This window comes from Barbus barbus (assembly GCF_936440315.1).
Source record: "Barbus barbus genome assembly, chromosome: 39".
NCBI lineage: Eukaryota > Metazoa > Chordata > Actinopteri > Cypriniformes > Cyprinidae > Barbus > Barbus barbus.
Window position 1 is genome coordinate 2,721,764 of NC_136717.1, and position 26,652 is coordinate 2,748,415.

General features: G+C 43.6%; 1 protein-coding gene and 1 long non-coding RNA gene across 2 annotated transcripts in view; both read left to right on the forward strand.

Annotated features, from left to right (window-relative positions):
* LOC306858963 overlaps positions 1-26,652 on the forward strand; it is a 1,377,007-nt gene that overhangs the window by 1,319,904 nt on the left and 30,451 nt on the right. The window lies entirely within an intron of this gene.
* LOC306858928 (uncharacterized protein) overlaps positions 1-26,652 on the forward strand; it is a 41,377-nt gene that overhangs the window by 9,046 nt on the left and 5,679 nt on the right. The window contains exons 3-4 of the mRNA XM_079399736.1: positions 18,298-18,383; positions 18,510-18,578. Of these exons, the coding sequence (XP_079255862.1) occupies positions 18,298-18,383; positions 18,510-18,578 (155 nt within the window). The remainder of the gene's footprint in view (positions 1-18,297; positions 18,384-18,509; positions 18,579-26,652) is intronic.

The window sequence follows — 26,652 nt, forward strand, 5'->3', positions numbered from 1 at the left end:
CTGGTTAATAACCTAGGTAACCTGAGGGTTACATTGAGGAATACCCTGCCGAGTCAATCTCCTCGGGCTCCTCACTCCTTGATGACACTGCAACCAGTGGAGCTTCCAAGAGGGTGTGCTGATCCACCTCATGCGGTACCAGTCGTCACTTTTGGGGCTCCCCCGGAGGACCAGATGTCGGTCGCTGCATCGGAGGGTGAGCGTATGTCCTCCAGGGATGACGATTTGACTGCATTGTCTCCTTTGTGTGTGGTAGCATTGCCCGAGTCCGACCCAGAGATGACTGCTATTCTTTCCTTGGCCGCCACGAGTATCAAGCTCGAGTGGAACACTCCACCATGTCCCGAGCCCTCACGGCTGGGCTATTGGTTTCTTGGGGCGGCCCGTGCTGGTTCTCAGTGCTCTGCCCTAGTACCTTTCTTTCCGGAGGTGCATGAAGTGGTGACTAAATTGTGGATGGCACCTTTTTCTGCCCGAAGCCGGTCTGGTCCTTCTTCCTCACTCACTAACCTCAATTGTGGGGTGGCTAAGGGGTACATGGAGCTCCCCCCAGTGGAGCGGTCTGTGGCGATGCAACCGTGTCCCAAGACTGCTACTTCTTGGCGGGGTAATCCGCTTCTCTCCCCCTGAGTGTGTAAGTTCTCGTCTTCTCTGGCGGGCAAGGCTAACTCAGCTTGTGAAGAAGCCGCTTCCGCCATGCAGGCCAAAGCCCTCAAGGAACTGCACAAGGGTAGTTCCAACCCAGGGGTTATGCAGGAACTGCGTACAGCGACAGACCTCGCCCTACAGGCAACGAAAGTCCCTGCGCACTCCCTGGGTCGGGAAATACCCAGCTTAGTGGTCCAGGAGCGCCAACTGAACCTGGCAGATATGCATGAGCCCGACAAAGTTTGGTTCCTCAACGCCCCTGTCTGTCAGGCCGGCCTCTTTGGCAACGCCGTTGAAAACTTTACCCAGCAGTTTTCAGCGGCACAGAAGCAGACGGAGGCGATTAAGCACATCCTGCCCCGACAACGAGCTGCTGCCTTCACCCAGTCGTCGGCTGCAGCGCCTCCATCTGCTCGTCACCGAGGGCACCCCCTTGCAACCACCTCCGCCCTTGCTCAGCCTAAGCAGCAGTCTCCACCTAGGCGACAGGCAGGCGGCCGGACGCAAGGGCAAAGCCCAGCCCGTCCAGACCCCCACCAAACCAGGTGGCAAGCGTAAGGGTAAGTGGCCCTAAAACGGGCAACCCAGAGATGGGAGGATCTGCTCTTCGGGAGATGGTGGCTGCACCACTCCCTCCCCTGGAGGAGGGTCGGGTGGAGAATCTTTTGTTTCCTTTTGTTTTTGTTTCGCCGAGGGCTCCTCGGAGTCAAGCGGTACCCACATTTTCCAAAAAAGAGCAATTTCCTCTATATCACAAGAGGGTGCGGGTTGCGGTGTGTGACATGTTGCAGACACCTTAACTCTTCGTCCAGCAGGCAGCAGTGTGTGGTTCAAGGATACCAGGCCTTCTCACACACCCTCTGCCCCACTCCGGAACCAGGTAAGTGTTGCGCAGCGCACGCAGACTCCACTTATGGCCGCCTCAGTGCCTCCCGAGTTGAGTCCCTGTGTTCCACCTCGCTGCCGTACGTCTGTGTTCCGTTGGTCCCGCTTGCATGGTGTCTTGGAGCCTGGCTAGCGCTCCCAAGCCCATCCTGCTGGCTCATCCATACCATTAGACTCGGCTATGCGATTCAGTTCGCCCGGCGTCCCCACAAGTTCAGGGGCATCGGCTTCACCTCTGTGTGGAGCAGCAAATCCCCTGTCTTATGGACAGAGATCAACGTCGATCGATGCCATGTAATCGAGCCGGTCCCTCCAGCCAATATGAAGGCAGGGTTTTACAGTCCCTACTTCATTGTGCCCAAGAAAGGTGGTGGGTTACGGCCAATCTTGGACCTGCAAAACTTGAACTGGGCCCTGCACAAGCTCCCGTTCAAGATGTTAACTCAAAAACACATTTTCGAGTGCACATTTTCAGGGATGATGAAGAGCAGGTCTTGTTAGTTGCGCCATACTGGCCCAACCGGACTTGGTTCTCTGAACTTATGCTCCTCGCGATAGCCCCTACTTGGCCCATTCCTCTGAGGAAGGACCTGCTTTCTCAGAGACGGGGCACCCTGTGGCACCCACATCCAGACCTCTGGAAACTTAATGTCTGGTCCATGGATGGGACGTGGAGGTTCTAGCTGATCTATCCCAATCAGTGGTAGACACCATCACTCTACGAGGCGCCTCTATGCTTTGAAGTGGAACCTGTTTGTTGAATGGTGTTCTTCCCATCGGGAAGACCCCCGAAGATGTCCGGTCAGAGTGGTGCTTTTCTTCCTGCAAGAGGGGTTGGAGCGAAGGCTGTCTCCCTCCACCCTGAAAGTGTATGTTGTCACAATTGCTGTGCATCACAATGCAGTTGATGGTAAGTCTCTTGGTAGGCATGACCTGGTCGTCAGGTTTCTTAGAGGGGCGAGGAGGTTGAACCCTCCTCATCCTACCTCGGTACCCTCTTGGGACCTGTCTCTGGTGCCCACGGCACTGCAGAGACCTCCCTTTGAACCTTTGCAGTCAACTGAGTTGAAAATCCTGTCACTGAAGACAGTTCTCCTGACTGCATTGGCTTCCATCAAGAGGGTAGGGGACCTGCAGGCATTTTTGGATGACAAATCGTGCCTAGAATTCGTGCCAGACAACTCTCACGTTGTCCTAAGACCCCAGCCTGGATATGTGCCCGAGGTCCCTACCACTCCCTTCAGGGACCAGGTAGTGAGCCTGCAAGCGCTGCCCTCAGAGGAGGCAGACCCAACCCTAGCTTTTCTCTGTCTCATCCGCGCTCTGTGACTGTATGTGGACAGAACTCAAAGCTTCAGGACCTCAGACCAGCTCTTTGTCTGTTACAGAGGCCAGCAGAAGGGAAAGGCTGTCCCCAAACAGAGGTAGATAGTGGATAGTGGACACTGGATGCTATCGTCTTGGCGTACCAATCCCAAGACGTGCCATGCCCGTTCGGGCTGCGATCACACTCAACTAGAAGTGTTTCTTCCTCCTGGGCGCTAGCTCAAGGTGCCTCGCTGATGGATATTTGTAGAGCTGCCGTCTGGGCGACATCTAACACATTCACTAGATTCTGTAGCCTTCGTGTAGAACCGGTATCTTTCTGTGTACTCGCCCCCAATGGCATATTGTGTGCGAAGGACCTGGTCTGAGTGTTGGCTTGCAATGCCACTCCTGCCCGCTGGGCCAGATACGTGCCCACTCTGTCGTCTCTGCTGGTGTGCTTTCCCCTTAGAACTAGCCTCGAACCACCCTAGAGACTTCCATATGTTGTACTACCCTAATTGGCTAGTCCATATGTGTGACCGCCATAATTCACCTTACTACGGGAAGGATGTGGGCTCCACAGCGTCCCCTTCTCTTATTAGTGCACGCTTTCCCAGCGTTATCCAATAGTGGAACAGCAGTGACTGACCTTCTCTACTTAGGGCCCTGACTTCCGCTCCAATAGTTGGAGGCGGTCCAGGAGTCTCAAGCAGAGCGCTGGAAGGGCCAAAGACAGTGGCGTGTTGGTAGATATCCCCAATTCGTCAGTCTGTTCCGATGTAAGTCGAACGTCACCGACTGAAAGGGAATGTCTCGGTTACGTATTTAACCCTCGTTCCCTGAAGGAGGGAATGGAGACGTATGTCCCATTGCAACAGTCGTTGTACCTCCGCTGTACGACCAGGTCACTAGCTTGGCTGCTCAGCGGAAAAACAAATATGCGACACACCTGCTGCTCATTAAATACTTGCGCTGCAGTGCAGAGCAGCTAATGTGCATTGGCTCGTTTTTCTTACATTCAAAGTAGATTGGTCTCCCAAAGTGATCCCCAATTCATCAGTCTGTTCCGACGTATGTCTCCGTTCCTTCCTTCAGGGAACGAGGGTTACATATGTAACCGAAACGTTTTCTCCAATTGTTTTATTTGATGATCTGACAATCTGATTTGCGCATTGGAAGACTTGGTTTTCTGGTGTCCCATACTGTTGGCTTTATTCATAATATAGAATTAGCATCTGTGAGAGAACTCTGATTGGCTGTTAATTTTAGTTAATGAGTTAGTGCACAAGACTAATAGCAAAACAGTAAGCAAAGAAGTCAAGACAGTTTCATATTAACATGAGTGGTATGGAATAAAGAAAATGATCAGCATGATTGACAAAATACCCTGTAAAAAAATTCCTTTAAAAATACGGTCAAATGACTGGCAGCTACAGCTGGCAAACAAAAACTGTAAAATTACAGTAAAATATTTTAATTGAAATAAAGTGCAAAAATAATTATTTTACAGAAATTTTCTCTAAAGGTTTACAGAAAAAAAAGTTTTTACAAATTTTTCCCTTGTTCCAATGATGATACTTTCACTTAATTTTACAGTTTTTGTTTAACAGCCATAGCTGCCAGTCATCCGACCGTTTTTTTTTTTTTTTTTACAGTGTAAAGCGTCTCTGGTTACTCGTGTAACCCATGTTCTCTGAATAGGGAACAAGACGCTGCGTAGCTAAGACGCATTGGGAACGCCCTCTGGGTGTGCCGATTGTCTGAAGCCCTTATAGAAATCATGCCAATTCATTGGCTGATGGTGCGGATGCCGTCCTCGACGTTCTTACGTCGCCTCCTTATACTGGCATCAACTCCTCAGATTTCTCTGCCGAAAAAGGCCCCTTGTCGGCAGCATGAGGAGCTTGGCAGCAAACGCAGCGTCTCGTTCCCTATTCAGAGAACATGGGTTACACAAGTAATCAGAGATGTTTTCTTTTATAGGTTCACTCAACGCTACGTAGCTAAGGGAACGATATACCAAACATGCCAAGCTAAAAACGCTGCCTTGCCTGCCCCGATTACGAACCAGATAGCATACACGGCTGGTTCAAGTGGACACAACCCGGGAACCCGGAACTGTGTCAAGATCCAAGTTATAGAACCTGATAAAAGTGTGCGGAGAGGACCATCCTGCCACTACACAAATATCTTCTAGGGGAACCCCTCTAAAACGGAATGGAATCCATGTGAACCCTCAAGAAAAACAGTATGTTGTGAGGGGGGTGAGAACTCACTTTTGGCATTCATTCGAGGCCAAAAACTGCTCACAGAAGCATGATGGCCTAGCTTGAAGTGGGCCAAGCATGCGTTGAGGCTGGAAATCCGGGCAGGAGCCAGACAGGCCTGCATCTGAACGGAATCCAAGCAAACCCCCCAGAAAACAATCCGTTGTGAGGGTGTGAGATCATCCTTTTTGCCATTCATTCTGAGGCTAAAAAGTGCTCACAGAAACATGATGGCCTAGCTTGAAGTGGGCCAAGCATGCGTTGAGGCTGGAAATCCGGGCAGGAGCCAGACGGGCCTGCATCTGAACAGAATCCAAGTGAACCCCCAAGAAACAGATGTGAGGGGGTCAGAACATCCCTTTTGGCATTCTTTCTTAGACCAAGAAAACAGAATGCAGTGAAGGAGAACATCCCTGTGGTAACTCACTAATTTCCTGGAGGGAGCTAAAATGAGCCAAATGTCCAGGTAATTGAGCATAAGGATGCCCTGCAGCCTAAACAGGGCCAAAGCAGCATCCATGTACTAGTGAGTGTCCTTGATGCCAAGCACAGGCCAAATGGAAGAACCCAGTACTTTTTTTTTTTTGGTAGGCCTTTCCCCCAAAGGCAAGCCTGAGGAACTTCCTGTGTCGCCGAGCGACCACCTGTAAACCATGCAGGAGAGCCTCTGGCATCCTGATGCGGGATTAGGAAGCCCATAGGGACTTGATGTGAGGGCCTGGTCTGTGACTGGTACAGGATTTGCTGGCTCTGGGAGAGTGGTGTACAAAAGATTTTTCTAGCCCAAAAGAAATCGTTTTGCGTGCCTCCAGGCTAGAGCATAAACCATCATACGAGAAGTCAAGCCTTGAATCCGCGCGTGGGCTCTGGCGAGAAAGGAAGAGGCCCGTCTGCTCACATATCACAGAGGGCCTAGGCTGCTTCCAGAGCGCGACGGGGAAAGACGAATGACTTGAACAGAATTTACATTTAGAAGTGTTGTAAACCACATCGCACGTGTGTGAAAAACCCACGTGCAAAGTTCACAAGCTTACCATGTGGGTTGTTGTTCGCAATGAAGCGAGAGCACGGTGTCTGGCAGCGACGAAAATCCATGCACTCCACCGCAAGGAGAACAGTGTTCCACTAAGTGCAAATGAAGAAAGCTTAATGAAAAACAGTCCGAATATCGGGGCAGAAAAACCGCAACAGAAGGGCTAATGTGGCCACTTCTTGAAGGCAGAGAAATCTGAGGAGTTAATGGCACGTTCGCCAGTGATATAAAACACCCACACTGGGTTTCGATTTTGATATGTGCAGTGCTCAACCAAGCATTCTCCCCACCCGCCAACCATTCGAATTTCCGTAGGCGGGATATATTTTTGTGATACAGGAAAACAAATACAGGACAACAGCTTTGTAGTCCAAACGGTTTGTTGTAGTTCTTGAAAAGGGATCTTTTAAAAATGAAATATCTTCCTTTGGAGTGGACTTTGAGATTTGTAACTTTGTAGATCTTTTTGTGCCTAAACATACACACTACACACTGACTAAAATTCAAAAAGTGACAAAACATAATAGGACCTCTTTAAATGATATAAATGCGTATTTGCTGAATGCTGACGGGAAACAAAAAGTATTAAAATGTTTGCCTTTCTATTACTAATATAAAAGCAGTCGTTATAATACTTTCTTATCGGCCGATATATTGGCCTTGGCGATATATCGGTCGACCACTACTGAAGATGGTAAATTAACAGTTTTATTTGGAAGACAAAATATGAAGTCTGTATAATTATGATGTAATGAAATGATGTTGTATAAAATAAAAATTTTACATTCCAGTTTTTAAAGAAATGCAGCACAATTACATGTAACATTTAAAATACTCTACTTATTAAGAACATAGGACAGTTTCACCAAAATATTTAATTAAATATTTTCAACTGAAAGGATTAGTTCATTTCCAGAATAAATATTTCCTGATGATGTACTCACCCCCATGTCATACAAAATGTTCATGTCTTTCTTTATTCAGTCATAAAGAAATTAAAGTTTTTAAAGGATTTGTATCTATACATATTGGACTTCAATGGGAGCCAACGGTTTGAAGGTCCAAACTTCAGTTTCAATGCAGCTTCAAAGGGCTCTACACAATCCCAGCTAAGAATTAAAAAATATATACTTTAACCACAAATGCTCATCTTGCACTAGCTCTGCGTCCACAACTTCACACATTACGTTATGACGTTGGAAAGGTCACTTATGATGTAGCTGGAAGTACCGGCCCACTGTTTACAAAGCAAACATGCAAAGAAAGTTAAACACCCTTTACAAAAAAGGTAAAAGAACAATGTCCTACAATTTTGATATTGGAGGAGAAAATGAGATGGAATTTTTTGCCCTACCGTACCTTTTTAAACTGGAGAACACATACAAAGAGCTAACTACGCGTGGCGTTTCGAACTTAATTACGTAATGTGCGAAGACCAGCATTTGTGGTTAAAAGGTATATATATTTATTTTTATTTTTTATTTTTAAGAAAATGACTGATGGTTTCGATAGATAAGACCCTTATTCCTTGGCTGGGATCGTGTAGAGCTCTTTGAAGCTGCATTGAAACTGCAATTTGTACGTTCAACCCGTTGGCTCCCATTGAAATCCACTATATAGAGAAAAATACTGGAATGTTTTCCTCAAAAACCTTGATTTCTTTTCGACAGAAGAAAGAAAGAAATTAACATCTTGGATGACATGGGGGTGAGTAAATTATCAGGAACATTTACATTCTGGAAGTGAATTAGTCCTTTAAAACTGGGGAAATACAAAACTGGGCAACACTTAATTTTAGGGTCTCTTAAATAGTTGCCTATTAGCGTGCATATTACTAGAATATTAGCCATTAATTAGTAGTAATTAAGCACATATTAAAGCCTTATTTTGCATTACCTTATTCTGCATTTAGAATAGGGAACACTTATTCACTATTAACTACAACTTTCCCTCAATAAATTCCTAATTTGCTGCTTATTAATATTGTCAGGGTTCTCTGGTTAATGAAAAGCACACTTCTCCGCCTTCACAAACAATTGATTCTCTAGCAGCCGCTGAAGCACTCGCCTGACGTGCTGAACATGCACCTGAAAAGAACAAGGAAAAAATTTAAATATCATCATGTCCCTAAGCACGTCATTGAGCGCTTGAAAGACGGCCGGGATGTTGACCAACCCGAACGGTAGAACCAAGTATTCAAAGTGCCCCGTAGGTGTATTAAAAGCCATCTTCCATTCACCCCCTTCCCTCATCCAGACAAGGTGATAAGCATTGCGTAGATCCAATTTCGTGAAGAACCTTGCGCCCCCCAAGACCTCGAAGGCCGTAGACATCAAAGGCAGGGAAATAACATAAGCCACTTTTGATGTATAAGAGTCGTAAGTCCGGGTCTGGAGTGAAAATACTACCTCACACTGAACGAGGAAAGAGCGACAGTTAGTTGGTTCAGCTGCATAGACAGGAGGATTATTAATACGAGGTTCGTGGCTGGTGGTATGATGAGACGCCGGTGAAAAGGTACTGTGCTGAACCGGCTGAAGGAAACGCAGCTGCTCTATAAGGCCCGTCACCTGTACGGCCAAAGCCTCAATGGTATGGCGAGCCTGGGCGAGTTCCTCCAATTGATGGCACAACAACGTACTCTGGAATTCGATGGCCGCTCAAAGCGAGGTCTCTTCTGCTGGGTCCATGCTGGCTAGTGTGTTATGTCAGGGTTATCTGGGATAAAGGACTCAAATGCAGAAATGCGACTCAAACTGATTTATTCAGTATTATCAGAAGATCAAAATCCCGGCAGAAATCAAGGTCCAGACAGGTGACCAAACCACTCAGAGTAGCTTGCACAGGAACAGGCAGATGTATAAATCCATAAACAGTTTCTCCACACAGGTTAATGATGCTCTCACACACCAAAATGAGTGAGCATACAATCCATAAGCCACTGGCCAAAGATAGCGGAGAAATCAGTCATCAGAAGGTGTACCTGGGCAAAAAGAAAAAAACAAAACATAACAACTGACCGGGAAAACTAAAAACAAAGTCAAAGCAACAAAACACACTAGCAATGAAAGAACGAAAACAAACGGGTTTTTATAGGAAAAAAGAAATGAGAGAATGAGAATCAGCTGTGAGCATGTGCACGACCGCACTGATTGCAAAAGACAGTCAGCTGCTTGCAGCCGACATGCTGAAAAGAAAAACAAAAAAAATGTATTACAAAAAAAATTGGCTTTTTAATAAAAACACTTAACATGCTTAACAAATAAACACTTTTTCTTAAATAAAGTGCCCTTTTCATTCAAAATACATTAATAACAAGTGGAAAAGTGGCAGAACAATTGATTTAAGTGTCAGCAATAGAGGTTGCCCGATGAGGGTTTTTGGCCGATGAAGATATTTAGAAATCAGCTGATGGCCGATATATGATGCTGATTTTTGGGCTGATGTTTGGCCGATTTTCTTTTTTTTCCCTTTATCTCATAAAAGAGAGTTTGAGTAAATGAATATTGCAAGGCACAAGATGGTAGTAGTAGTAGTTGTAGCAGCCTAATTCATAGTAATAATACATGGCTCAAAACTTAAGCACCTTCTCAAAACAGTTCTGAAGCATACTTTTTGTTTATGTTTGCTGACAGACACTAGTGTTTCCCACAGACTTGCAAATGCAAATTGATTCTCTGCCAGCCTGGATCCGGACCGGAATCCGGACTTTGAGAAGCACTGCTCTAATCCATCGTTTCCAGAAAAGATCGCAGATGTACTATACTTGTTTCCATCCTTCTGGAATAGATATTGTCCTTCTGAAAAATCCCAGGAGGAAAAATATGAATTCCTGAAGCAAATGATCAGGGGTTAAGGCTTCTGGATCTTTGGCATCCTCTGAAAGTGTAGTAATTGGACGATCGTTGAGTATGGCTTCCACTTTGCATAAAGCAGTTTGTAGGCCTTCGTCATCAAGCGTCTGCTGTCTCAGGACAGAGTATAGGATCTTTTTGAGAATTCGAATGATTCGTTCCCATACACCTCCATGATGAGAATCTAAAGGAGGATTGAAAGTCCACTTCACATTCTCTCTCAGCAGTGCCTTCTGTATTTATTTCTGTATTGCCTTCAGGAACATGAATGCAGTCCGCTTAACGGTTCAGTGTTTTCCTTATAATGGTTTTCTATGGGAAGCCATTTAATGTGAAACTTTGCACATTGTGTTTATATTCTGGCTTCATCCTCTTGCCTGTACAAAATATACATCATCAATAAGGTGTCCACTGATTCTCGCCTTTTAATATCTGTGTTTTACTACTTTATTACTTGATGCAATCTGCGTAAAAATAGCTGGCGGTCAGTGGAGCAAAGCTGCGTTTTGCACGCCAGGTTTGCGTTCCTATAAGGGTGTGACGTCACGTGAAAACTATCAATTGAAGCAGGTAAATATCACTCCATATCTTTTGACATGTGCTCTCCCCGTCTTCACCTCAATGGGACCAAAGTAATCGATTCCAACGTGACCGAAGGGCGGTAAATCAGGAGTGATTCGATTCAGGGTCAAGTCTGCCATCTTTTGTTCAATTGCAGATCCATGTCAAGGTCTACAGAATAGACAATCTCCAATTACTTTCCTGGCAGTAGCGTTATCTTTGGTAATCCAATATCTTTTATGGAGTTTAGCAAGCAGTTGGCTTCTACCACAATGACTGTCATGAATCTGGTCTATGAACTTCCGTTAAGTCACCACCAGAGGTCACTCGCTCACCACATGGACTCTTGCACCACACTAACGGTTGAACGCCACCTCAGACTACAATTCCCATCATCCATTGCACTGACGACACACAGCTGATTGCACTGATCACACACCCTACATAAACCATGGACTTCCTCTTCCTCTCTGCCAAGTATTGTATTGCGTTTATCACTCCCCTAGTGTTAGCTGCCTTACCAAGCCATTCTGTGTTTTTCTGTTTAGTTCCAGTATTGTTCTGCATTTATAACTCTCCTAGTTTTAGCTGCGATATGGAACCCACTATGTTATCATAGTCTTGCCTTATGTGTTTTTCTAGTGTTTTGATTATTGCCCGTGTTTCCTGGATTTACCGTTTGCCTTGCCATTTGGACTCTGTTTGCACCTCTCTTGGACTACTGCTCGTATAGCTGGATTATCTCTCTGCCTTGCCCTGTTGGATATTGTTCGCCGATCGTCAACTCTCGCTAGCCCTAGGATTGCTCTGTGTCTTGCCCGTACCATACCTGTTTGCCGTTGTTTGACCCTGCCTGTTTATTGACTATGTTTATAAATAAAAGCTTGCACTTGGATCTGCACATCTCGCATCTTGTTCGCCCCGTTACAATGACCTGTCATCTTGTGATATATGGTCCGTTAATTGTCTACACAAACGACTTTCGTTGGGTAGAATAGCTGGACACTTGAACTCTTCTGGCATGGCCATCCTGGTCAACCTCCTGCCGACTCTTAAGATGCCATTGTGTAGGATCAGAGCCAACTTATACATCCTACTACTGGTTTTCACAGGATGACTTTTGCTTAAAGTTATTTCATCTTGAAAGCTCTGCTGTTGAACATGACGAACAAGAGATACTTCAGCAAGTACCAGATCTTCCACCGACAGAGTTTGGGCACCAAGCTGGGATTTGATTTTAATCATGTGGTTATCAAATACTTCTTGAGGTTTAGGATGTTGTATAAAGACAGCTGCTGCTTCCTTCCGCTTTTGAATCAAGTACAGAAGCATATTCCTACATTTCAACAGCCATGCAGTTGCTCTTCGCAGTTTTTCCCATGATGAAAAAAAACTGTCTCAGGTTACGCATGTAACCATGGTTTCCCAAAGGGAATGAGATGCTGCGTCAAAACGCTTTGGGAAAGCCTTCAGCGTGACCGCGCTCTGAACCACGTGTGTAATCTGTCCAATGGATGGGCGAGACACCACGGGCGGGTGACGTAATCGACCAGGAAGCTTAAAAGCACGTGCGGTGGAACCGGTGTCAGCTTCTAGGAGTGACGTAAGCGCTCCCAGGGATGCCGGAAATATGGCCCTGAGACGCAGCGTCTCGTTCCCTTCGGGGAACCATGGTTACATGCGTAACCTGTGACGTTCCCCTTCAGGAACTCGAGCTGCGTCGAAACGCTTTGGGAATGAGGTGCCCACGCCACCAGACTTTCAAAAACCCTGCCTAGTGTGGATGGAGCACAGCTAGGGCGAGAGAAAAAAGGGCCAAGAGTGGCTAAAGTGGGCGGGGCCTGCGTCCCGAAGGCCAACTTCTGAGAAGTGAGTCTTGACCCCCAAGAAGAGGGGGGATCAGAGGACTCAAGGCTATGGAATAGCATCCTGATCCACCACATAGCATAAGCTCTCTGGCTGGAGGCCTCAGCCTCTGGAGGAAACGTGTAACAAGGGGGTGTCTGCCTACTGACTAGCCACCAAGAGGGGCACGGTAGGCCAATAACGCCACCTTCAGGGTGGAGTGGGTTAACCCTGTGGAGGAACGGGCCTACAAGAACTCCAGAACTGTATCAATTGGGCAGTTCAAGCTGGCGACCTCCGCACCATGAAGTGAAACTTCCACTTCAGGGCGTACGGTTTTCTTGTTGCGAGGAAAAATCCTCTGTTGCGAGAGGAGGCCTGATGACACTCGCCGAAACAGTTGAGCTCTTGGAGCGGAGGCCTCAGCATGACAACTCTCTGGATTGAGAGGAGGCCTACTACACTCCATACACTGGGCATCCTGTGAGGAGGTTCACCTAACATTCATATAATTGCCCCAGCGGAGCTCTGGCGAGCGGAGGCCTCAAAAACTCTGTAGCGAGAGGAGACCTGACAACAGTCGCCGAAACAGTTGAGCTCTTGGAGCGGAGGCCTCAGCATGATGACTCTCTAGATCGAGAGGAGGCCTACTACACTCCATATGCTGGACTTCTTGTAAGGAGGCTCACCTAGGGCCTAGGTCTCAATAACTCTCTGTAGCGAGAGGAGACCTGACGCTCGCAGTGTCCAAGCCCAGATAGCAAAATTCCCGAGGCCCAGATCAGGTCCACACCTGACACTTTCATCTGGCCCACATACCGTGTGGAATGATGGCACTTGGGTGGTCCGCTCCTATTTGCCAAATTTGGGCCACAAGTAAGCCAAAAGGAAGGCCCAATGTCAGCCATGAATAAACCAGATAAAGCAGCACTGGCCCAAATCTGTGCCATATTTATTTTAATTCTAGCCTAAATCCGGCCCAGATCTAACACCTTGCTCTAGCCCACATACTATGTAGAATGATGGCATTTGGGTAGTCCACACCTGTTTGCCTAATTTGGGCCACAAGCAAGCCATAGGAATTCCGCATGGCAGCCGTGACAATAAATAAATAAAAATAAAGCAAATCTGGGCCACATTTATTTTATTTCTGGCCCTGGTCTTCCTACATACCATGTGGAATAATGGCAGTCAGGTCCTGTTTGCCAGATTTGGGCCTCAAGTAAACCTTAGCATTGCCACATGTAAGCCAACCAAATAAACCAAAACTGGCCCTAATGTGGGCCACAATTGATTTTTATTCTAACCCTGGGTCTTCCCTATATTCCTCATGTGGCCCACATGCTGCATGGAATGGTGGCATTTTGGCAGTGGTCCACAAGCAGGCCACGGCAGAGCCACATTTGAGCTAATAACGAATCAAATAAACCATAAATATACATTATTTTGGCCACTCTATGCCTTAAGTGAGTTATCCATCAACAATACTCAACAAATATTTAAGAGAAATTTTAAATTGTTCTCCCTAAATGTTCAAATAAGTTCCAGAAACGTGTCCTACTTGGTAAAAACATCCTGACCCAGGTTTTGCACAAGCAGCAATTCAAATGTCACAGATAAATATTCAAAAGACACATTCCAATACTTTAAAATAAGTCCTTCACAAGTTTGAACCTAAATGCTTCTCACTCAGACTCTACTTACACAGTAAGTCTGTAAGTGCTATGGCTACGCTGTGTTAAAAAGTGCACGATGAAGATGAAAGGTTACATATAAATCTTTAATCCAACAAGGGTAAATCCAAACACAATGTAGCACAGCAACATTTAAGACATGTAGACATAAGACCAAACAAACTCAAAGTCGCCCCCAATACCCTCAAATAGTGCACTATTTGAGGGTACAGCCATTTTAAGTGGTGTTTCGAAACCATAGTGGATGTTCTCGAGTGCACTCATTCAATCCCACAATGCACAGCAAAAACGAGTGTACAACCGATGTACACTCAATGCCTAGAGAATCCCCAGAATGCACTGTGAGAGTCGTGCTCCGAGTGAATTCCCGCGTCTCACCAGAAGATGGCGCCTGCAGCTGAATCATCCATTCATTGATTTTAGAAGCGCTCGTAAACGGCATAATACAACAAAGGTACAAAATTAGTTGTAAATTGACTATTAGGGTTTATACATAATTTCCGTGACAGAGTTCAAGATATATCTTTCAATCTTACTACTGGAGCTGCCCGTTTCAAATGATTATTTAACAGCAAGCAAACTATGCCTTCCGGTGCACTCAGTGTCTGAATTCACTCACTCGTTTTCATTCACTTCTTCAAGTGAACTGTATGAGTGGACTAATGTAGGGAATAGTGAATGAGGGTATAGGGGACGATTTCAGATACAGCCATGCATTCCCTCTACCCAAGCTGAACTAGTTCTTCAGACAAATGCTCACCTGATATGTAATCCAGGTGTGTCTAATAAGCACCCTCTAGTGCCTCGTAGTATTACCACACATAGAATTTTTAATTGCATTCCTCTAAGGCAGTGGTTTTCAAACTTGTCCTGCAGGCACCCCTGCCCTGCACATTTTGTATGTCTCCCTTATCAGACACACTTGATTCAGCTCATTTGTAGAGACTGCAAGACCTAAATTGAGTGTGCCTGACAAGGGAGACATACAAAATGTGCAGGGCAAGGGTGCTTGCATGACAGGTTTGAAAACCACTGCTCTAAGGACATGGAAAAAACTGTGACAGACATTTTACTCTGTTACAAAGGAAACAAAGAAGAAATGGTTTTATAACCTTTTCCAGACTGATAGAACACACTTTTTCACACAGGGCCATGTGGGTTTGGATTTTGTTTTCCCTTCAGAAAAAAAACCCTTCATTTAAAAACTGCATGTTGTGTTTACTTGTGCTATCTTTGATTAATATTTAAATTTGTTTGATCTGAAACATTAAAGTGTGACAAACATGCAAAAAAATAAAATATCAGGAAGGGGGCCAACACTTTTTCACACCACTGTATATATACACCAGACTATAAATATATAGGTATAAAGATGATTCTCACCTATATAACAGAATGCTTTGATATACCATTTTTGCTTTATGTGTGTAAATATGGCCATTAATGGGTTTTCCCATTATATACAATGTATCTATACACTGTATATAATTTGCATAGTAATGTCTATTTGTGGTAACATAATCAAAAAATAAGTGTAAGGCAAGGTAAGTTTATTTATATAGCACATTTCATACACAGTGGTAATTCAAAGTGCTTTACATAAAAGGAAGTGGAATTGTCACGAACTCAGCCTCTGTGGCTCCCTCCACTCACCACCAGAGGGCACCGTGACCTGAGTATTAACCATCATTGGACTCCATTTCCCACATTCGCTGATTTCACTCACAGGTGTTTCCCATTGACTCTTACCTATTTAAACTGTGCTCTCTGTTTCCTCATTGTGAAGTCTTGTCTTGCAAATATGTCCGAGCGTTTCTTCCGTGTAGGATTCCCGTGTATGACCTGGACTGTTTACTGGACTCTGATTCTCTGCCGCCTGCCTATTCTGATTCAACCTGCCTTGTTATTCGATTCCCCTGTGTGTTTGCCGCCAGCCCTGATCTTTCAGCCTGAACTCTGACTTTGATTCTGCCTTATCTACGTTGTGTTTGAAGCCCGTGATTGAATGTCACTAACTCCTCGTTTCAGGAATAGTCATTAAAAAAAATAATCACAACAATAAAACAAGGAATTAAAAAAATAATGAAATTAAAGGGAATGGGAGATGAGACTCTGATTGGTTTATTGCACATTACACCCAAAAATCACCCATTACTCATTAAGAGAATAGGGACAACCCGTTTAGACCATGCGCCCGGGTTGTCCCTATTCTCTTAACAATAAAAACAATGAAATTATATAAAAATAGATTTAATATGAATTTTTAACAGTTAAGAATAGAAAATGATTATACATAAAATACTGTGCAATCAGTTTGGACGTACCACAGTGCTCATTCAACAAATGCACAGCTAAACAGATGAGTTTTGAGTCTAGATTTAAATGTGGCTAATGTAATAAAATCAATCCTAAATGTAACTGGAAGCCAGTGTAAGGACCTGAGGACTGGTATGCTCAGATTTTCTGGTTCTAGTCAGAATCCTGGCAGCAGCGTTCTGGATGAGCTGCAGTTGTCTAATGGTCTTCTTGGGAAGGCCGGTGAGGAGACCATTACAGTAATCCACCCTGCTGCTGATAAAGGCATGAACAAGTTTCTCCAAGTCTTTGACTGGAAACAAAACATCTAATTCTTGCAATGTTTTTGAGATGATAGTATGCTGATTTAGTTACTGCTTTGACATGACTACTGAAACTAAGGTCTGTCTCCAGAATCACCCCAAGATTTCTGACTTGATTTTTAGTTGTTTGACCCCTAGAGTCAAGATATGCATTCATCTTGAGAACTTCATCTTTGTTTCCAAATGCAATGACTTCAGTTTTCTCCTTGTTTAACTGAAGGAAGTTCTAGCACATCCAACTGTTAATTTCATCAATGCATTGGCAGAGGGAGTCAATGGGGCTGTAGTCATTTGGAGATAAGGCTAGGTAAATCTGAGTATCATCAACATAGCTGTGATAGGCAATTTGGTTCTTTTTCATTATTTGACTTAGTGGGAGCATATACAGGCTAAACAAGAGCGGTGCAAGAATTGAGGCTTGTGGGACTCCACATGTCATGGATGTCCACTTATAAGGGAGAGGTTATGAGCATAAGTCTAAGTATGACCTGAACCATTTGCGTACCATCCCAGAAAGTCCAAGCTAGTTTTCCAGTCTCTCTAGAAGTATGTTATGATCGACGGTGTCAAACACAGCACTAAGATCTAGTAGTACCAGCACTGATATTTTGCCAGAATCAGAATTGACGCGAATATTATTTATTATCTTAATGAGTGCTGTCTCTGTGCTGTGATGCGCTCGTAAACCAGACTGAAAATTGTCCAGGTGTCCATTTGAGTTTAAGTAGTTGTTCAGCTGATTAAAAACTACCTTTTCAATAATCTTACCTATGAAAGGAAGATTTGATATGGGTCTATAGTTGCTCAACATGGTGTTATCAAGATTGCGCTTTTTCAGAAGGGGCTTAACAACTGCAGTTTTCAGGGAGTTTGGAAAAGTCCCAGAAAGAAGTGAGGTGTTCACCACTTCTAAGAGATCTGCTTCTAAACAGTTGAGCACACTTTTGAAAAAAGATGGGGGAAGTGTGTCAAGATAGCAGGTTGAAGATTTAAGGTGCTGTACTATTTCTTCCAAAATTTTGCTATCAATTGCTTCAAAAACAGACATAGTTACTTCTTTTTGAAATTGCGGTCGAATCTGTGTGACCTGCATAATTCACACAGGCCTTGCTCCGGCTGTGTGTTCATGGTGTGTGTGGGTGTGTGTGTTCACTGCTGTGTGTGTGAACTTTGGATGGGTTAAAATTCAGAGCACGAATTCCGAGTATGGGCCACCATACTTGGCCGTATGTCACTTTTTACATTTTTACATTTAAATTTACAGATGTTAATATCATTGCCTTTCTGATATTATTGATCTTCTCAGAAAAGAAGGAAGCAAACTCATTGCATATGCTGTCGGAAAGCATTTCACTGGGAATCTGATTTGGGTGGTTTGTTAGTTTCTCAACAGTCGCAAAAAGAGTGTGAGTGTTGTTTAAGTTACTGTTTATAAGGTTTGAAAAGAAGGTCTGTCTAGCTGTGGCTAGTTCCACATTGAAAGCATGAAGGCTGTCTTTATAGATGCTATAGTGAATTTCGAGTTTCGTCTTCCTCCACATCCGCTCAGCTTTTCTGCATTGTCTTTTTATACTCTGAATTCAGATTCAGCAGGAGGAAATTCAAGGGCCACTCTCTGAACTTCAGCAGCAGGTGCTTCCAGACATTCAAGACCAGCTTCAAGACTACAGGTGTGTCTTTAGATTTCATTTTTATGTTGTTTTCTAATTACTGATTCTCTGATTTCATTTGATCTGTCAGAATTTACAGTTTATGTAAGGTCTTAAATGTCCAGCTGAAATAAATTTTTTTCATAGCGTTATTGAAGACCCTGTGAAAGAGAGACAGGTAGTGGACAAACAGGTGGTGGCGCTTGGGGAAACACCGTGAGTTACTCTCTCTAAGAAAATTACCTCATAGACGACATGAGCTCAACACTGACAATGCATACATACATCATTCATTACTGCAGTTTCATAAAACAAGTTTACCAAATAAGCCATGCTGGTTCATATGATTTTGGTTTCATAAAACAAATTTAACATAGATCAAGCTCAGTCAGTCCAGCAGCTTAAGCTGGGAACTGTCAGGTTAAGCTGAGTTCCTCTAACATTGACCAATATGAATGCAATGATATTACCTTTGACTCTCTCACATACAATTATTTGACTTTATTAACCACTATCAGTCCAAAAATATAAGTATACAGAAAATCTTCAAGTAATAAGAATAAAATAAATGAAATATATAGGCTACAACTGACAGTACTTTATGTTTTGTGCCCAAGATTTAATGACATTGTTTTAAGATATATGAAAACATTTTAACATGGTTGCATACTTGCACATTCAGTTGCAGCCTTTTCCTCTGGTTTTATGACAGCTTTACCTTTTATGGATATTAGTAGAACATTAAAACGTTGCAATCTAAAATTGCTCATTAAAGTTAAAATCAATCAATAAAATATGAAATAAAGAATAATAAACTGGTAAGAAAAACACACATTAACTAATTTGAGCTTATTAATTAGGATGTTTGATTTATCCATTACAATAATACTTTAACAGTTTCTGCTATCATAAAAATACACTTCATGTGTCACCAGGGCCCTATTTTAACGATCTAAGCGCATGGTCTAAAGCGCACGTCACAAGTGCACTCAGGGCATGTCCGAATCCACTTTTGCTAGTAATAAGACGGGAAAACGGTCAGCGCGCCCGGGCGCATGGTCTAAACGGGTTGTCCCTATTCTCTTAATGAGTAATGGGTGATTTTTGGGTGTAATGTGCAATAAACCAATCAGAGTCTCATCTCCCATTCCCTTTAACAGTGAGTTGCGCCAATGCCCACCATGGCGGATTCGATATTTAAACAGTGGAATTTTAAGGTGCACAGACTGAACGCGTCTCCAGAGAGCAAACGGATCTGCTCATGTGCGAGCAAATAGGTTGGCTAATTCTGATACACGCAATGACTATCTATTATGACGTACATTTTTATATTTATGCAGCCTACACAATAATATTCTTTTACACTGCAATCCTTTCATTTTTAATATTTGGCATGTTTGTGTGCTGCTGCGCTTCCCAGTGTGTAATAAGCAAAGTGAACGCTCGTTGTGGACTCGCCCAGAGGCGCATTTTCTACTAACCTATTTAAATAACAAAACAAAAATATTGCGCCATTGACTTTAGACCAGGTTTGAGTTGGTCTATGGCGCAGTCTATTTTCAGTTCCTCAAAATAGCACAATGCGCCTGAACACACAAAGCGCGCACAAATGGGTGCAAATGCATTTGCTATTTAAACAACGGCGCAGGACTGGAAAATGAGAACTGCGTCAGGCTGAAACTAGCAAAAACACTTGCGCCAGGTGTATGATAGGCGCAAGTGTTGTCCAGCAACAAATGTATATTTAATAATTATTGCGCTCCTAGTCAATTACGCTGTAACAAAGTTTGTAGAACGGGAAGAAGGAGGAGGGAACCGGCAAACCTTTCAAGACAATTTAATAAATAAAACAAACACAAAAGTAAAGCGGCAGCCCCTCACGGACGACTGCCGCACACAAAACACAAAATAAAGTCCAGGCCTGGTCCTCTCTCGTCTTCCACTGTCGTCACTCCTCCTTTTATCCCTCCGGAGCTCCTCCATGGGACTCGAGACCAGTGCAGGTGTCGCTCATTATCATTAACTCCACCGGCCTCGCTCCGTTCCCACGGCTCTCGGCCCCGCCCCACTCATTACATACCCTCATCGCCCCTCGCAGGCCGGGGGGTACCCTCGAGAGTGCGCTCTACCCCGCTACGGCCCGTCAGGGCGGCCGCGGCGTACCTGGGGGTAAGGACAGACGAGGCGAGAGAAAAGGAGACGGAAGGATGAGGAGAGACAGAGACGAGAGAGGGGAGAGAGGAAAATAAAAATAAAAATTTGGTCATGTTCCCGGACACACTGCTGGTTGGTCCTCAACCAGCTGGGAGGCTCTCACTTGTGGTGCCAAGTGATGGTACTGGACCTCTTTGGTGGACGGCTCGACGCTCCGCCTCCTGGCAGACGGCGATGGCTCCTCCGGTCGAGGGCAGCCGGCAGCGAGTCCCCCATTCCCTGCTCCTCCCCAACATGGCGGATGGCAGCAGGCTACGGCCTCTTGGCGAATGGCGCCGACTCCTCCGCTCCCTCTCGGACGGCAACCGCCCCTCCTCGACCCAGGAGCACGGCAGCGAGCCTTCCGTCCCACCTGTTCTTCCATCGCTCCAGTACCACCGCCGCCTCGGGCAGCCAGCGGCCGCCCCCGCTATTCCCTGCTGCCCGATCTCCTCAGCACCGCGATCCCTCTCAGCAGCAAGGGCTCTCTGACAGCATGTCCCTCCTTCCTCCTGGGTTTCGGCACCAATGTAACAAAGTTCGTAGAACGGGAAGGAGGCGGGAGCCGGCAAACATTTAAAGACTTTAATAGCAAAATAAACAAACACAAAGGTAAAGCGGCAGCCCCTCACGGATGACTGCCGCACACAAAACAAAGTCCAGGCCTGGTCCTCTCTCGTCTTCCACTGTCGTCACTCCTCCTTTTATCCTTCCGGAGCTCCTCCGTGGGACTCGAGACCGGTGAGTGGTGCAGGTGTCGCTCATTATCATTAACTCCACCGGCCTCGCTCCGTGCTCTCGGCCCCGCCCCACTCATTACATACGCTCCATCTGTTAAGCACGCATGCATGTAGGTAAATTAGTATGCTTTTTAATGTTTAAATTTACACTCACAGCTCTGATGTGAAAAGCTGAAGCTTTCGATTTGTTTTCACACACAGACAATAATCAAAAGTTGCTAATTAATATTTACAAATGTGTAAAATGACATTCACATAAACAAAATGTGTATGACATATTTACTTTTGCACTTTACTTTAGTTTCGCTGAACAACCTCAAATCGGCACTTACAGCCTCTCAGATGTGGCAATACAACTTCAAAACTCACTTGTGCACTTGTAAATGCACATACAAATACCTTTGTTATTCCTTCACACAAGAAATTGAGAACACATAATTATCACAATGTCACAGGTTTTATTAGGCCACAGATACATTTGTACAGTGTATTTCAGGTGTTGTGGCATGTCAAAGCAGTAACTAAATCAGCATACTATCATCTCAAAAACATTGCAAGAATTAGATGTTTTGTTTCCAGTCAAGACTTGGAGAAACTTGTTCATGCCTTTATCAGCAGCAGGGTGGATTACTGTAATGGTCTCCTCACCGGCCTTCCCAAGAAGACCATTAGACAGCTGCAGCTCATCCAGAACGCTGCTGCCAGGATTCTGACTAGAACCAGAAAATCTGAGCATACCAGTCCTCAGGTCCTTACACTGGCTTCCAGTTACATTTAGGATTGATTTTAATGTATTTTTACTTGTTTATAAGTCACTCAATGGCCCAGGACCTAAATATATTGCTGATATGCTCACTGAATATAAACCGAACAGACCACTCAGATCATTAGGATCGAGTCAGTTAAAAATACCAAGGGTTCACACAAAACAAGGGGAGTCCGCTTTTAGCTATTATGCCATTAACATAACATAAAACAAACATAACATTTCTTCTATTATCTTCTATGATAACAGGATTGTTTTAATACCAATTATAGTCTTTTTGCATCAACAAAAATGTTATTACGTAACTCCATTTCGAACGTGGTGTCTTCAATTGTTCATTCTTTTTTATCACAAGGCAGCTCGGATAAAGTATCTGTCCTCTTTCATTCAGTTTACAGTTGTGTTCAAAATAATAGCAGTGTTTTTTAAAACGTGACTAAAGCTCAAAATCCTTATAATATTTTTTTATTTACATTCATTGGGAACACTGCACATTATATTTTACATCAAAACATGAAGAAAAACTATCAATATTTTAATTACTTTACAGAAAATGAAGAAAAAAATGGTATTGGGCTGTTCAAAAAAATAGCAGTGTCTGCATTTTTCATTACAAACTCAAATATTTACTCAATAAACTGAAAAAACGTTAAGATTTAGCATTCCTGTGAATCACTGAACTAATATTTAGTTGTATAACCACTGTTTTTGAGAACTGCTTCACATCTGTGCTGCATGGAGTCAACCAACTTCTGGCACCTGTAAACAGGTATTCCAGCCCAGGATGATTTGACAACCTTCCACAATTCCTCTGCATTTCTTGGTTTTGCCTCAGAAACAGCATTTTTGATGTCACCCCACAAGTTTTCTATTGGATTAAGGTCCGGGGATTGGGCTGGCCACTTCATAACCTTAATTTTGTTGGTCTGGAACCAAGATGCTGCTCGCTTACTGGTGTGTTTGGGGTCGTTGTCTTGTTGAAACACCCATTTCAAGGGCATTTCCTCTTCAGCATAAGGCAGCATGACCTCTTCAAGTATTCTGATATAAGCAAATTGATCCATGATCCCTGGTATGCGATAAATAGGCCCGACACCAAAGTAAGAGAAACAGCCCCATATCATGATGCTTGCACCACCATGCTTCACGGTCTTCAGAGTGTACTGTGGCTTGAATTCAGTGTTTGGGGGTCGTCTGACAAACTGTCTGCGGCCCTTGGACCCGAAAAGAACAATTACTCTCATCAGTCCACAAAATGTTTCTCCATTTCTCTTTAGGCCAGTCGATATGTTCTTTGGCAAATTGTATCCTCTTCAGCACATGTCTTTTTTTTAACAGTGGGACTTTGCGGGGGCTTCTTGCCGATAGATTAGCCTCACATAAGCGTCTTCTAATTGTCACAGTACTCACAGGTAACTTCAGACCATCTCTGATCTCCCTGGAGCTGATCATTGGCTGAGTCTTTGCCATTCTGGCTATTGTTCAATCCATTCGAATGGTAGTCTTCCGTTTTCTTCCACGTCTCTCTTGTTTGGCTTTCCATTTTAAAGCATTTGAGATCATTTTAGCTGAGCAGCCTATCATTTTCTGCACTTCTTTATATGTTTTCCCCTCTCAAATCAACGTTTTAATTAAAGCACGCTGTTCTTCTGAACAATGTCTGGCACGACCCATCGTTCTCAGGTTTTCAGAGAGAATTGGATGTACAACATGTGCTGGCTTCATCCTTAAATAAGGGCCACCTGAATGACACCTGTTTCTTCACATAATGAATGACCTCACTGATTGAACTCCACACTGCTATAATTTTGAAGACGCCCCTTTCACTTAATTATTCAATTACACAGACTCAGGAGCATTCATATCATGAATGTTGGGTCTGTTGGTTTCTCTGAGTCTACTACACCTACTAGTAAATTATTTGCCATGTAATAATATGATTTATACCAAAAACAGTGATTGATCTGGTTAGTCATGTTGGACTGCTATTATTTTGAACACAACTGTATACGTCCACCATCAAAATTATTTCCACAAATTCAAAAAGTCTTATTAGTATTTCAAAGTTTTATCATGGGTGGGTCTCAGTTTCACCCGTTCATTCAGACGGAGCTTGTGTTGTCTCTTTGAAATCCATGCAGTTTCCCCCGGATCTTCGCTCGAAGTGCTTCCTTACTTTTCTTTGATGTTGCGCTAACCTTTTCCCAAAGCCTTGGTTTCACTTTTTCAGAAGGCCCTACTCCAGTTGCCTCTTCGCTACTTATCAGTCCCTTTTCTTTCAAGTCTTTCGAAGCGTCCATCGTCGTGTTATATATAACCGGGCCGTTTTCCAGAAAAACTTTTCAGTTTCGCCGGAGTTGGTGTTTGGAACTTTAATCCCTTTCTCTTTAAAAATTTTCCTAATCGGTGCAAATGCCCATCTCTTCTGTTGGATCTCAGGTGGATAGTCTTGGTCAAAGAAAATCCTTTTTCCATTACAGTGCACTTCTTTCTTCCTCCATGCAGAACGGAGGACCAAGTCCTTCGTCTATGGAGCGAATTTTGTGCCAATATTCATCAAACAAATCCAGTGTTTTGCGAATAAACACAATCTGCTTTGCAAAGAAAAACTCAACTTTCAAACAAACGCAAAGTGATTTTCAAATACAAAACACTTTGAGAGAAAATGCAGAGGTATGGACAAATATATGTATTGTGTGTTACAACTGTGAGACTCATTTGCCTTTTTATGAGGAAACTTGGCTTGATTTTCTCACAAATGCATGCAGGCTGATTTTCTCACACACGTGCTGGCAGATTTTCTCATATGTGCAATTGAGCAACTTTCTTTTCCAAAAACAGCAGATGGCGCTGTTGGTCAATTTACGCTAGTCTCCCGAGACCTGAAACACCTCTTTACCTTTTCAGACCAATATGAGTGGGGAACAGGTGAGTTTCTGTCTTAAGCCGGGCTCACACTGTGCGATTTTTAATAGTCTTTTGCGATTGTTGCTTGTCACACTGTACGAACACGATCCCCATGTCAGACTGTAGGATCTCAGTTGTCTTAATGTCAGACTGTACGACAGTCAAGACGCGACAAAAACGGACGTACTCAAGAAGGCTTGTCCAGAGTTTTACGTCATCAATACGTGACCCGCGTTCTCTCGCTATAATGGTAGCTAGCAAACAACAGCAACGTGTAGCGTTAGTTTTATTAATTACATGCCTTGATGTTAAAAAAAAAAATGAAAAAGACGACGTGTGTGGAGCAAGTCATGGCTGGGCAAAAGAGGACTTTATGGACTTCCAGTTCTACAGAGCGAACTTGAGGTAATTTTGTTATTCGAGTTTAAACATCCTGCCCCTTAATAAATAAACTTTAAGTAAACTTTACTTTGTACATATATTGTTTTTACAAATAACGAAGTTGAAGTTTGAAGTTGTCGCGCTAATTGCGTCATCAAGTTCAGTGCTCCTATTGGTTCTTGGTTTGACGGTCGTCGTAGGAGATGTCACACTGCAGGAAAGTGTCTGAAATCTTCTGACACTGCCAGAATTTAATCGGAGGAAAAAATTGATCGTAACGGCCATTAATCGGCTGTCGGTGAACATGTCAAACCAGCGATATAGACAACCGATTTTAGCCTAGGATTATAGGAATCTTTTAGGATTTTAGGATTTTCAAAATTTGTCTCAGACGACCAAATCGTGGCCAAAATCGCACAGTATGAGCCGGGCTTTACTAGATCTATAATTAACCATTTAGATGTGTTCACAAAGCGACCCTACTATAATGTCAGCTAAATTCACAACAAGTGCTGTAAAGTTGTTAACATGATTGATTAGTTAAAAAAATCAGAGGTGACCTGGCTAAACATTTAACTAGGCTGTCTTTCCCTATAAAAATTGATCCATTCTCCGTACCTCTTATCCTCTGTTGGATCGCGGGATATAGAATATACATATATATTGATACAATTGTTCAACATTCAAAACAATGCAGGGATATAACAATATATCGTAACACAATGTAATGTAATACTAAAATGCAAATGTATAATGGATAGCGACAATATTGTGTACCAAAAATGAAAGCTAAGACAATTTAATTTAGTATCAGATATAGTTATATCACCCAAGAGAATCACGCTTGGATTCACTTTTATTTAAACCAAATATTGTGCTTTTCTAAAATAAAGAAAACAACAGTTTCCTTGAACTTACTTGGTCACAAAAATAAAATGAAATCAGTGTACACGTCCGCAGTTTTTTTTTTTTTTTTTTTTTATATGTTAATTATTTATGTGAAATATATTTCATTTAGGACTATTTATTTTATTCATTTTAGGCTTAGTTCACACTGCAGGCTAAAGTGGCCCAAATTTGCCCAAATATGATCCATATCTGATTTTCTTATGACAGTCTGAACAGCACAAATCCGATTTTTTCAAATCAGGCCCAGGCCACTTTCATATGTGGTCGTAAATCGGAAACATATTCGATGTTTTGCAGTGCGACTTCAGTCTGAACGGCCATGTCGCATTTCATGTGATTTTTACGCCATTGAAATGGGACAGATGTCACAATTCTGCGCTGCAGGAGGTGGGAA